We start from the raw sequence: 13,486 nt of genomic DNA, 5'->3' as shown, positions 1-13,486 counted from the left end.
AGGTTAGTGGCTGCGTCGCCATAATTACACAATGGACCGCCATTTAGCATAATGACCCACTGGCACCGTCTCCCCCATTCACATGGCAGGGGCAGCATTGGGGATGCTGTTAACAGTGTCTCCTGATGTTAGACTGCAGAGGTCCCCCTCTTCCCTCACATCTGCAGATTGAGCTCAGCGACAACGACCGTAGTGAAAAAAAATTCCACAAGATAACAACGGATAACTTACCTAACCTTTGCAGGCACCGATGACTCTCGCCTCGGTGGTACCAGCTTTTCAAAGATGGGAAAGTGAAGGCATGTGAGTGCCACACATTGTGCATATGATTGCGAAAGCCTGGTGGGATTGAGGTGAATTAGATACAAATTCATCCTGTCGCATCGCGGTGAAGGTGCCATCATGGAACTTCGCCACCTCCAGGAAAATCAGAAACCAGCAATATGGCGTCAGGTTTCTCTGCGCCAATTCTCTGGCCCCTGCCCCTCCCCCTGCCTTCTAACGGAGCTTAGAATCCAGCACATTGAAGCGTACAGAAACGGGACAGGAAGTGACATCTAGGGAAAGGAGCAGGTGGAGATTGGGTAATGGAGGTGTGAGTGTGGGAGATATTCTGGAATCGTGACTTGCAGGCTGGGCTTCTGGCCAAATGGCCTTTCTCAGACTGCTCTTTCTAAATTGGTTTCTCTCTCTCGCTTCTTTCATTGCTCTCTTTCCTGTTTGCTCTTCATCTCTCTCACCTTGTTTCCAACCCTCCATCCATCCCCAGTAAATCTGTTGAAGTTCGCTGGTAATTTATGGCAATCAAAGAGAGAGAGAGAGAGAGAAAGAAATGGGAAAGGTAGACGCACACAAAAAGGCAAAGAGTGACAGAGAGGTAGCCAGAGAGAGAAAAAAAAAAAAAAGAGTGGGGGATAGATTGAGAGAAAAAATGTAGATGGAGATTGAGAAATGGAGGATTTGATTGAAGCAGTGAATTTTATCAGGGAAAATTCTACAGTGACGCAAAAGAGAGAGAAAGAGAGAGAGAGAGAGAGAGATCATAACCACTGCTCCCATTTTCTCTGACCGCAGATTCTGGTGATGGTTCTGCTGTTGCTATTTCCACCTCCTCTAGACCCATCCTTTGTTTCTTTACCTGTCCCAAAACCATCTCCTTTTTTCTTGCACCATCATTGCTTTTATCATTTAATCTCTCCTGCCTTTCACCTGATCATAGACCTTCCCATGGCTCTGCACTAGCTTAGAAACTATTAAATCTCAAACTTTTTCCAGTTCTGACAGGTCATCGACCTGAAACGTTAACTTTGTTTCTCTGTCCACAGATGCTGCCTGAACTGCTGAGAATTTCCAGCATTTTCTGTTTTTATATTAAATTGAGTTGAAGTACAGATCAGCCATAATCTATATTGGGTGGCAGAACAGGTTTGAGGGGCTGAATGGCCTACACCCTGTTCCTATATTTCTGTGATTTTTTTATCTGTTCATGGGATGTGATGTGTCACTGACACGACTGGCATTACTGCCCATCCTAGCAATCGCTGTCGGTACAGTATTTAATATCTCCCAGATCCTACCATTATCACAATCACCTACATCCCATATTTATCCAACCCCTTTTTTAATACAACATTCATCGTGATTGCTGGGAATCTGGCATCAAATTAACTATTTAACTCTGGGGAAAGAGCAATGCTCAAGAGAAACAGGACTCATTCAGAACAGGCTGATTTGGTCCATTGCATGTTTCTTTTTGCTTTTTACATTTCAAAACATCCCAAGCCAATTAATCAACTGTTTTTCGGCCTAGATACAAGATTTGGCCTGTTTTTAATTTCGGTCCAATCAGGCAATTCCTCTCAAACTCTTTCCCCTGAATTTCTGAATGAACTGTTCCCAGTTTGTCCCCTGGAGATCGAGCGAACTGTTTGATGGTTCACTACCAGGACCTCATTGTTCGGAGGCACCCACCTTGGGAAAGCGTTTTGTTCTATTTTTGCTCCCTGTCTGAGTGTCTTGGTGCCATACCCAGGATTCACAGCACCAAGTGGCGCAGTGGTTAGCACTGCAGCCTCACAGCTCCAGCGACCCGGGTTCAATTCTGGGTACTGCCTGTGTGGAGTTTGCAAGTTCTCCCTGTGTCTGCGTGGGTTTCCTCCGGGTGCTCTGGTTTCCTCCCACAGCCAAAAGACTTGCAGGTTGATAGGTTAATTGGCCATTATAAATTGCACCTAGTATAGGTAGGTGGTAGGGAAATATAGGGACAGGTGAGGATGTGGTAGGAATATGGGATTAGTGTAGGATTAGTATAAATGGGTGATTAATGGTCGGCACAGACTCGGTGGGCCGAAGGGCCTGTTTTAGTGCTGTATCTCTTGATCATTAAAAAAAAAAATTGGGAGAATTAGTCGAAAAATGTTTTGAGTCATTATGACTCACTCACAGTTGCTGCTTCAATGTAACTTTAATTATTACTAATAAGTCGCCTTCACTGCATGTTCTATATGGAGTTTAAAGCATCAGCCGTAACTCAGTGGGTAGCACTCTCCTGCCTCTGAGTCAGTAGGTCAGGGATTCGAGCCCCCACTCCAGAAACCAGAGTATAAAATCCAGGTCAATACTCCCAGCGCTAGCACTGAGGGAGTGCTGCCCTGTCAGAGGTGCCACCTTTCAGTGAAGACATTAAACCGAGGGCGCACCTGCCCTCTCAGGTGGATGTAAAAGATCCCATATCACTATTTGAAGAAGAGCAGGGGAGTTCTCCCTGGTGTCCTGTGGCCAATATTTATCCCTCAATCACCATCACAAAAATAGATGACCTGGTCATTATCACTTGGCTGTTTGCGGGATGCCATGTTCCCTATATTACAACAGTGACTGCATTTCAAAATGTGCTTCATAGGATGTCACAAGGTGCTTTACAGCCAAAGGTTGAGAAAGAATTTGCATTTATATAGTGCCTTTCTTACAACAACTTGCATTTATATGCCACCTTTAATGTAGTGAAAAGTTCCAAGGTGCCTCACAGGAGCATTATCAAACAAAATTTCATAACCAAGCCACAGTGGCGATATTAGGACAAAGAGGTGGGTTTTAAGGAGGGAGAGAGTTAGAAAGGCAAAGAGGTGCAAGGAGGGAATTTCAGAGCTTAGGGCCCAGGCAGCTGAAGGCACAGCCGCCAATGATGGAGGGTTGAAAAATTGGAGATGAGCAAGAGGCCAGAATTGGAAGAGTTCAGATATTCTGGTGGGTTGTGGGATTGGAGGAGGTTACAAAGATAGGAAGGGGCGAGCCCATGAGGGATTTAAAGACGAGAATGAGAATTTTAAAACTGAAGTGTTGTTGGACCAGGAGCCAATGTAGATCAGCGAGCACAATGGGTGATGGGTGAATGGGACTTGGTGCAAATTAGGATACAGGCAGCAGAGTTTTGAATGAATTCAAGGATACAGTGGGCAGAAGATGGTAGGCCTGCTAGGAAAGTGTTGGAATATTTGAGTCTTTCAGTGTAGCAGTGCTGTGTGATGTTTGATATGTGACAGCCTCAGAAATTCACCATTGCAATGCATGGATAGACTCAAGTTCAAGTCTCACTGTGCTCAAACAGAGCCTCGGTTTAATGCAGACAGAACCTCCAACAGTGCAGCACTCCCTCAGTACTGCACTGAGAGTGTCAGCCTGGATTTTGTGTTCAAGTATCTGGAGTGGGGCTTGAATCCACAAGCTTCTGACTCAGAGGCGAGACTGTTACCCACTGAGCCATTGTTGACAACTAAAGCAACCGTTCAGATGGGCATTGGGTGAGGGGAGAATTGGGACCCTCAATGCTTGTCTATATTGCCAAAGGTCACAGCGATCAAGATATGAGAGAGCTACCGAGGACCTGTGCCCTCCCTGTACCTCCAAGAACTCCATGCCACCCCATGGAACTCCCCTGCTAGAGTAAGAGTCCTCAGGGGGAAAGGGAAGTGAAGTGACATCTCACACAAACCCACACAGCAAACTCAAAATCCAATTGTGATAACGAATATTTAAGACGTGGCTAGAACAGATTTCCAGGCAGAACAAGCACAGTGAGGGTTGAGAGATTAAATGCCATTTAATTAAGGTGTAAGGGAGAGAGGAGAGTAGCATAAATCAAGTCGAAAACCAAACAGTCAGGAAGCTCTGGGAGAAATTGATCCTCTCAAAGCTGACTGCAGAGCAGATTAACTCCCCGATGCTTGGTAACCAGGTGATGCTTAATATAGTGACTGATGTCAGGTGAAAACGGCAAGATTGCTGAGAGCAACTCAGTGCAATTAGCCTTGTAAAACTCAGCTGTGGTCTCCCTGCAGATGTCAGGCGCGTGACAGTTTAGCAGCAGTTTTCATCAGCCCTCTGGACCGAAATTGGAGCTCACACTTTTGTACAGCTGCTCTCTAATGGTCTTCAGTCCTGGGGACAGTGGGGTGGGGGGTTTGAGGGGGGGGGGGGGTGGGTTAGTTATTCTTTGCAGGTTAATTGTCGAAGACAACAGCTCCAGTGTTCCTCAGAAGAATCCCCAAGGTTTCAAGTTAGGCTGTGCAGTCAGTCAATCAATAGACAAACAAATAAGCCTTGATCCAGAGATGCAAGTAGGATCACAGTTGGTTAGACAGTGCAAGCAAAAGGAGAGATGGATAGCAAAAGGAGGAGGAAATTCAAGCAGAAACAGAGGCAGATTTTGGTCAGGATTCAGAGAAGAGCAACAAATTTTAAAGACTATTCTAGAAGCAAAATTAACAGAGAAAGAACCTTTCATTTCTGTAGCACCTTTCATGGATTCAGAACAACCCAAACCCAGAACAGCCAATGAAGTAATTTTTGTGTTGTAATTGTTATAACATAGGAAACATGAGAGCCAATTTGCACGCAGGAAGCTCCCTAAAAGAGCAATGAAATAAATAGCCTGATTATTTATTCCTCAACCAACATCACAAAAACATTGGCCCATGACACCGGGGAGAACTCCCCTGCTCCTCTTTGAAATAGTGCCATTGGATGAGATGTTGAACTGAGACCCCATCTGCCCTCTCAGGTGCACGCAAACAATCCCACAGTCACTATTAATGGAACTCCATGGAACGGAATTGAGGAAGATGAAAGGAGGGGATCACATATTGTAGGAAGAAACTAAGAGAGATAAATAAAATGCAAGTAAAATAAAGCAGGGAGTCAGAAAGAAGAGAAAGTTAAAGTTAAAGATCGAGCATAGAATGGTTACAGCACAGAAAGAGGCCATTCAGCCCATTGTGTCCATGTCAGCTCTCTGCAAGAGCAACTCACCTAGTCCCACTCCCCCACCTTTTTACCCGTAGCCCTGCAATTCTCTTCTCTTCAGGTGCTTATCCAATTCCCTTATGAAAGCCACAATTAAATCAGCCTCCACCACACTCTCAGGTAATACATTCCAGATCCTAACCACTCGTTGCATAAAAAAGTTTTTCCTCATGTCGTATTCGCTTCTTTTGCCAATCACCTTAAATCAGTGCCCTCTGATTCTTGACCTTTTCGCCAATGGAACAGTTTCTCTCTATCTACTCTGTCCAGACCCCTCATGATTTTGAACACCTCGATCAATTCTCCTCTTAACCTTCTCTTCTCCAAGGAAAACAGCCCCAGCTTCTCCAGTCTGTCCCCATAACTGAAGTCTCTCATCCCTGGAACTATTCTCATCAATCTTTTCTGCACCCTCTCTAATGCCTTCACAAAGTGTGGTGCCCAGAATTGGACACAATACTCAGTTGAGGCGGAACCAGTGTTTTATACAGGTTTACCATAACTTCCTTGCTTTTGTACTCTATACCCTTATTTTTAAAGTCTATGTTCCCGTATGCCTTATTAACCACTTTCTCAACCTGCTCTCCCACCTTCAATGATTTGTGCACATCTACCCCTAGGTCACTGTTCCTGCACCCACTTTAGAATTGTACCTTTTAGATTATATTGCCTTTTCTTGTGTTTCGTACCAAAATGCATCACTTCACCTTGCACTGTTATGACCAGGTGAGAAAGGGGTCTAGGGTCTCAGCCTTCACCTGGCCTTACCGTAACGGGGTTTAATTTTAAACACACCGTGTTTTGAGAACCCCCTTGGTGAATCCTTGTTCACCGCTTTCCATTTATAAAGCAAAGAAACTAGCACAAACAGGTTTTCTTAGGTTTAAAGAGAAAGGGTTGAACTTTATTAAACTTCAACTCCAATTCGGTTTAACACCTATGGCTATGCGATGCGCCCATGCTAGCATGCATACACGATACACACATGCAGATAGAGACAGAAAAGAGCAGAAGAAATAAAGTGGAAAAGTTTGACGCAATATCTGAAGATGGTTTTGGTTACTGTTCTTTGAGCTCGCTGTAAAGTCCTTGATTGTACATAGGTCTTGCTTTTCATTGGGGCCCTTGTTCAATGTAGGAGACTTTTTTCTCTTGAAGTTCATGTAAACTCAGTGGGTCCAGAGGCTTGTGGCATCTACCCGGCAATGTGGAAAATTGCCCAGGTATGTCCTGTACACAAAAAGCAGGACAAGTCCAACCTGGCCAATTACTGCCCCATCAGTCTACTCTCAATCATCAGTAAAGTGATGGAAGGTGTCAACAACAGTGCCATCAAGCAACACTTGCTTAGCAATAACCTGCTCAGTGATGGTCAGTTTGGGTTCCGCCAGGGCCACTCAGCTCCTGACCTCATTACAGCCTTGGTGCAAACATGAAGAAAAGAGCTGAACTCAAGCGGTGAGGTGAGAGTGACTGCCCTTGACATCAGGGAAGCATTTGACAGAGTATGGCATCAAGGAGCCCGAGCAAAACTGAGGTCAATGGGTTGGAGTCATACCTAGCACAAAGGAAAATGGTTGTGGTTGTTGGAGGTCAATCATATGAGCTCCGGGATATCACGGCAGGAGTTCCTCAGCCTAGTGTCCTAGGCTGAACCATCTTCAGCTGCTTCATCAATGACCTTCCTTCAATCATAAGGTCAGAAGTGGGGATGTTCGCTGATGATTGCACAATGTTCAGCACCATTCGCAACTCCTCAAATACAGAAGCCATCTGTGTAGAAATGCAGCAAGACCTGGACAATATCCAGGCTTGGGCTGATAAGTGGCAAGTAACATTTGCGCCACACAAGTGCCAGGCAATGACCATCTCCAACAAGACCTCTACCACCTCAAAGGACAAGAGCAGCAGATGCATGGGAACATCACCACCCGCATGTTCCCATCCAAGTCACACAGCATCCTGACTTGGAACATATCACTATATTCACTGTCACTGGGTCAAAATCCTGGAACTCCCTGTCTAACAGCACTGTGGGTGTACCTACCTCACATGGACTGCAGCAGTTCAAGAAGGCAGCTCGCCACCATCTTCTCAAGGGCAATTAGGGATGGGCAATAAATGCTGGCCTGGCCAGCGATGCCCACATCCCATGAATGAATAAAAAAAGATAAGTATTCCATTCCCAGTGTCGATATTGATGAGGAGGAAACAATTATGAATACATAAAACTAAATATCTCACTGGTACGAGTGCAGAATGTAAGGACACAATCAAAATACAAGCCAGGCTCCTACTCAAACCCATAAGTTATTCATTTGCAGGCAGATATTGTTTGGCTGTGGCTTTCAGCTAATTCTGGTTAAAATTGGCTGGTTTGCTGATTATTAGTGTCAAACTCACTTAATCCCTCAAACAAAGGCTTAAAGCACCTGAACTGCACACAGACTGAAGAAAATATATTTTACATTAAACTGATTTTATTTAGGAGATCTGTTGCCAGTAAAACAGGAGCAGAGATTCCTATAATAGAAGTAAAATACTGCGGATGCTGGAAATCTAAAATAAAAACAAGAAACCCTGGAAATACTCAGCAGGTCTGGCAGCATCTGTGGAGAGAAAAGCAGAGTTAACATTTCAAGTCAGTGACCTTTTATCAGAACTCAGAAGTTCTGATGAAGGATCACAGACATAGAACATAGAACAGTACTGCACAGTACAGGCCCTTCGGCCCACGATGTTGTGCCGAACCTTTAACCTACTCTAAGATCAAACTAACTACCTACCCTTCATTCTACTATCATCCATGTACCTATCCAAGAGTCGCTTAAATGTCCCTAATGTATCTGCTTCTACTACCACCGCTGGCAGCGCATTCCACGCACCCATCACTCTCTGTGTAAAGAACCTACTTCTGACATCTCCCCGAAACCTTCCTCCAATCACCTTAAAATTATACCCCCTGGTGATGGCCCTTTCCACCCTGGGAAAAAGTCTCTGGCTATCCACTCTATCTATGCCTCTCATCATCTTGTACCCCTCTATCAAGTCACCTCTCATCCTTCTTCGCTCCAATGAGACCTGAAACGTTAACTCTGCTTCTCTCTCCACAGATGCTGCCAGACCTGCTGAGTATTTCCAGGGTTTCTTGTTTTTATAGCAGAGATTCCTAGGCAGCTTAATTGCCCTTGGATCAGAAACAAGGAAATGATGCTTCACTTGTGCACTGGTCAGACTCCCCATCTGGAGTAACTGTGCTCAGTTCTGGCACCACACCTCAGGAAGGTTATACTGTGCTCACTGACCAACAATGACTCCTGATCCGGCACATTTCACTTTAAAAATTCTCATTCATGGCCTCACCCCAATTTCGGTCTCTGTAACCTCCTCCAGCCCTACAACCCTCAGAGATCTGCACTCCTCAAATTCTGGCCTCTTATGCCTTCCTGATTTTAATTGCCTTCAGCTGCCTGGGTCCTAAATGCTGGAATTCCCTTCCTAAATCTCTCTGCCTCTCTCTCTCTCTCCCCCTCTCTTTCCTTCTTTAAAATGCTCCTTAAAACCTATGGCTTTTGGCTACCCATCCTAAAATCTCCTTACGTGGCTCGGTGCCAAATTTTGTTTAACAATGTTCCTATGAAGTGCCTTGGGACAATTTTCTATGTTAAAGGCGCTATATAAATGCTAAATCAGGGGACACAATCACTGACCAACGCAAGCAAATAGACCGCTGGGTTGAGCACTACCTGGAACTGTACTCCAGGGAAAATGTTGTCACAGCAAGATCCCAATAACAGCAATGTGATAACGGCCAGATCATCTATTTAAGTGAAGTTGATTGCAGGATAAATATTAGCCAGGAGACCAGAAAGAACTGAAATTTTTAAAAAACAGAAAATGCTGGAAACGCTCAGCAGGTCAGTCAACAGTTGTTGAGAGAGAGAAACAGAGTTAACATTTCAGGTCAATGACCTTTCATCAGAATGCAAGACGAAAGGTCACAGACTCGAAACGTTAACTCTGTTTCTCCACAGATGCTGCCAGATCTGCTGGGTGTTTCCAGCATTTTCTGTTTTTATTTCAGATTCCCAGCATCTGCAGCAATTTGCTCTTCCACTAGAAAGAACTCCCCTGCTCTTCTTCAAATCAGTGCCACAGAATCTTTTATGTTCACCTGCGAGGGTCAGTCGGTGCCTCGGTTTAATGTCCCATCAGAAAGATGGATCTAACTGAATGGTGGAACAGGCTGGAGGGCTTCATTGGTCTCTTGTTGCTATGAGATGAATTATCACAGACAGGGAATGAAACACATGACCCTACTAGCCTGTGGGCCTCAGTTCCACAGGGGTCTTATTCATTCTAGTGAATTTCTCTGATGAAACATAGGTTCTGACAATAAAACTCCTGATATTAAACATGGCAGAGTAAACAAGGGGTAATTCTGCCACCTGCTGTTCATGAGAAGTTTTCAAACTCTACTCAGACTCCCTTTCATTCTCCACAGTTACATATATCACCAGGAAAGTGTATAACGGTAGGGGGTCTGTTACCAGGGAGTTGATTGGGGTGGTCGGGGTTTGCGGGTGTGGCAGAGGAGGGTTGTGGTTGGGGAAGGGGCTTGAGCAATGTTCTGTCTAAATTGCGCCACCCTGCAGCAATCCAGAAGATACCGTGTAGTAAAGCCTGGCTCGTGTATAAAATTAGAACCCGACCCCACCAGAGCCAATCCGAACCCAACCCGGGCCTGAGTCCTTCGATTTATTTTCATGCCCGACCCGACAATATCAAACATGTTATTAGTACAGAAAAAAAAATCACGTCAAAACGTAGATTAAAAGGAAAACAACACAAAACAAAAGCCGACCACAGCCAACTCAAACCCAACCTGACCCCAGCCCGAATGTTGGACACAGAATACAGACCTGACCCGATCTGAACCCGACACATGTAGTGGTCAGGTAGCCAGGCTTTACCACGCAGTACAATAAACGGGCCACGCAACCAACGTACCCTTAAGATGCGCAGGTGCATGGCCACACAGCAATCTTAAAGGGACCACACAATGCAACAAATAGGCTGCACACAAAAAGATAAAAATTAAAGGGAGCAGTGGTTGGTGGGGTTGCCAGCTGTGCAGAGCCTAAATAAGTTTCCAGGAAGAAGGGTCTCCCTCACCTATAGAGCTTTGGACCAAAGATTACTTTCTTCCTACCAATGCTGAATTGACGGAGGTCCTTAGTGAATTGACGGAGGTCCTTAGTTAGCCAAGGCTTGATGGCGAGTAAGCAGTTAGACACCATAAGATGTGTTTAAGATAATTAAAGGATTTGATCAGGTAGATAGAGAGAAACTATTTCCTCTGGGTGGGGGGAGTCCAGAACAAGGGGGAATAACCTTAAAGTTAGAGCCAGGCTGTCAGGGGTGATGTCAGGAAGCACTTCTTCACACAAAGGGGAGTGGAAATCTGGAACTCTCTCCCCCAAAAAGCTGTTGATGCTGGGGGTCAATTGAAAATGATCAAAACAGAGATTGATAGATGTTTGTTAGATCAGGGTATTAATAGTGGTGGAAACAAGACATTTGGAGGGAAGTTACAGATCAGCCATGATTTCAAATTGTACATGCTCGAGGGGCTGAATGGCCTCTTCCATTTCCTGCTGACAGAGCAAGGCAGGAAATGAACCATTCATCCCCATTTAGATTCACATCCAAGATCGCCAATCAATTTGATTTAAAAATCTCCGAGGATTTTGTGGTTGAGAAAGTTGCAGCTCATGAAAAGTTCATTTCTAGTTTCTCTCCACTGAGCTGCGAAGTGTCAGGGGCCAGATAAACTGGTGCAGAGGCTTCATGCCGCACGAGCTGAGGAAATTGGGGAGTTCAGCCTGGATCAGAGGCTCAGGACAATGAAATGTAGGTCAGACTTCCTAAAGGGAGCTCAAATGTCTCCTCAGACTGCGGATCCTTTTCTTAACAAACGCCCAATGACTTGCTGACCTTGACTTAAACTCTGCCTTACCTCCTGGCCACCGACAGAGTGCGAGCTCAGGCTTTTCTTCATGGGGAAGACTTCTTGTTCTGCCATCCTCTTCCGACTGAACTGGAGACTTTCTGATAAGAGAAAATTGCTTTTAATGAAAATTGTTTGGAATATTGTGCCTGTCCAATAGACAGACTTGATGGTTTTTGCCTATTACTGCAATATATCCATCTCTTTCTGTCAGTAACATTTCCACTTGATTTATCAACTTCCATAAAAGGGAATCTTGTTAATATTCATTTTCGAGATGTGGGTATCGCTGGCAAGGCTGGTATTTAAAGTCCGTTCCCTAGTTGCCCTGAGGTGATGGTGGTGGGGCCCATTCCTAGAGCTCTGTTTTGAGACGAGTGAGTGCCCACTTCAGAGGCAGTTAAGATCAATGATGTTGGTGTGGGACTGGGTAAGGACGGCAGGTTTCCTTCCCTAAAGGACATTAGTGAACTCGATGAGTTTTTACAACAATCCCGCACTGGGGAGAATGTTTCAACTTGTGGGAGAATCCAAAACAATGGGCTATAAATACAAATGAAAACAGAAGATGCTGGAAATACTCAGCAGGTCTGGCAGCATCTGTGGAGAGAGAAACAGAGTTAACCTTTCAGGTTGATGGCCTTTCATCAGAACTGAAACATGAACTCTGCTTCTCTCTCCACAGATGCTGCCAGACCTGCTGAGTATTTCCAGCATTTCCTGTTTTTATTAGAGGTGAACCTAAAAGGTTCAGTGACACCAAGCTTTGGAATTGAAAAGATTGTGGGAGCTGAGAAGTACTTTCTACAATTGTGAGGTTGGAGGACAGAATGAGTTAGAGCAAAAGACATCGGAACAGGACGAGGCCATTCAGCCCATCAAGCATGTTCCGGTGTTCAATTAAATCATGGCTGATCTGTATCTGCACTCCATCTGCCCACCTGAGTTTTGTAACCCTTAATAACCACAGCAATGTGGTTAACTCTTAAATGCCCTCTGAAATGGCCGAGCAAGCCACTCAGTTGTATCTAACCGCTACGAAGTCAATAAAAAGGAATGAAACCAGACGGACCATCCAGCATCGACCTAGGCAACTGAAACAACAACGGCAAACCCAGCCCTGTCGACCCCGCAAAGTCCTCCTTACTAACATCTGGGGGCTTGTGCCAAAGTTGGGAGAGCTGTCACACAGACTAGTCAAACATCAGCCTGACATAGTCATACTGACAGAATCATACCTTATAGACAATGTCCCAGACACTGCCATCACCATCCCCGGGTATGTCCTGTCCCACCAGCAGGACAGACTCACCAGAGGTGGTAGCACACTGGTATACAGTAGGGAGGAGTCTCATGGCATCAGGTCAAACATGGGCAAGGTAACCTCCTACTGATTACCACCTACCGCCCTCCCTCAGCTGATGACTCAGTACTCCTCCATGCTGAACACCACTTGGAGGAAGCACGAAGGGTGGCAAGGGCACAAAATGTACTCTGGGTGGGGTACTTCAATGTCCATCACCAAGAGTGGCTCTGTAGCATCACTACTGACCGAGCTGGCCGAGTCCTAAAGGACATAGCTGCGAGACTGGGTCTGCGGCAGGTGGTGGGGGAACCAACACGAGGGAAAAACATACTTGACCTCGTCCTCACCAATCTGCCTGCTGCAGATGCTTCTGTCCATGACAGTATTGGTAGGAGTGACCACCGCACAGTCCTTGTGGAGACGAAGTCCTGCCTTCACATTGAGGATACCGTCCATCGTGTTGTGTGGCACTAACACTGTGCTAAATGGGAAAGATTTCAAACAGATCTAGCAGTGCAAAACTGGGCATCCATGAGGCGCTGTGGGCCATCAGCAGCAGTAGAATTGTACTCAACCACAATCTGTAACCTCATGGCCCGGCATATCCCCCACTGTACCATTACCATCAAGCCAGGAGACCAACCCTGATTCAATGAAGAGTGCAGGAAGGCATGCCAGGAGCAGCACCAGGCATACCTCAAAATGAGGTGTCAACCTGGTGAAGCTACAACACAGGACTACTTGCATGCCAAACTGCATAAGCAACATGTGATAGACAGAGCTAAGCGATCCCATAACCAGCAAATCAGATCTAAGCTCTGCAGTCCTGCCACATCCAGCCATAAATGGTGGTGGACAATTAAACAACT

The 13,486-nt window shown here is 45.4% G+C and overlaps 1 protein-coding gene across 2 annotated transcripts in view; it reads right to left on the bottom strand.

The window, feature by feature from the left end:
* The window catches only part of LOC137351532 (3',5'-cyclic-AMP phosphodiesterase 4C-like), a 326,565-nt gene that overhangs the window by 278,055 nt on the left and 35,024 nt on the right, over positions 1 to 13,486 (bottom strand). For both annotated transcript variants that reach the window (XM_068016018.1, XM_068016017.1), the window contains exon 2: positions 11,321 to 11,412. In XM_068016018.1, the coding sequence (XP_067872119.1) occupies positions 11,321 to 11,386 (66 nt within the window). In that variant the 5' untranslated portion in view covers positions 11,387 to 11,412. The remainder of the gene's footprint in view (positions 1 to 11,320; positions 11,413 to 13,486) is intronic.

This window comes from Heterodontus francisci, chromosome 36, assembly GCF_036365525.1.
Source record: "Heterodontus francisci isolate sHetFra1 chromosome 36, sHetFra1.hap1, whole genome shotgun sequence".
In the NCBI taxonomy this organism is placed as follows: Eukaryota; Metazoa; Chordata; class Chondrichthyes; order Heterodontiformes; family Heterodontidae; genus Heterodontus; species Heterodontus francisci.
The sequence above is the reverse complement of the archived record's forward strand: the minus strand, read 5'-3'. Positions and strand labels throughout refer to the sequence as shown.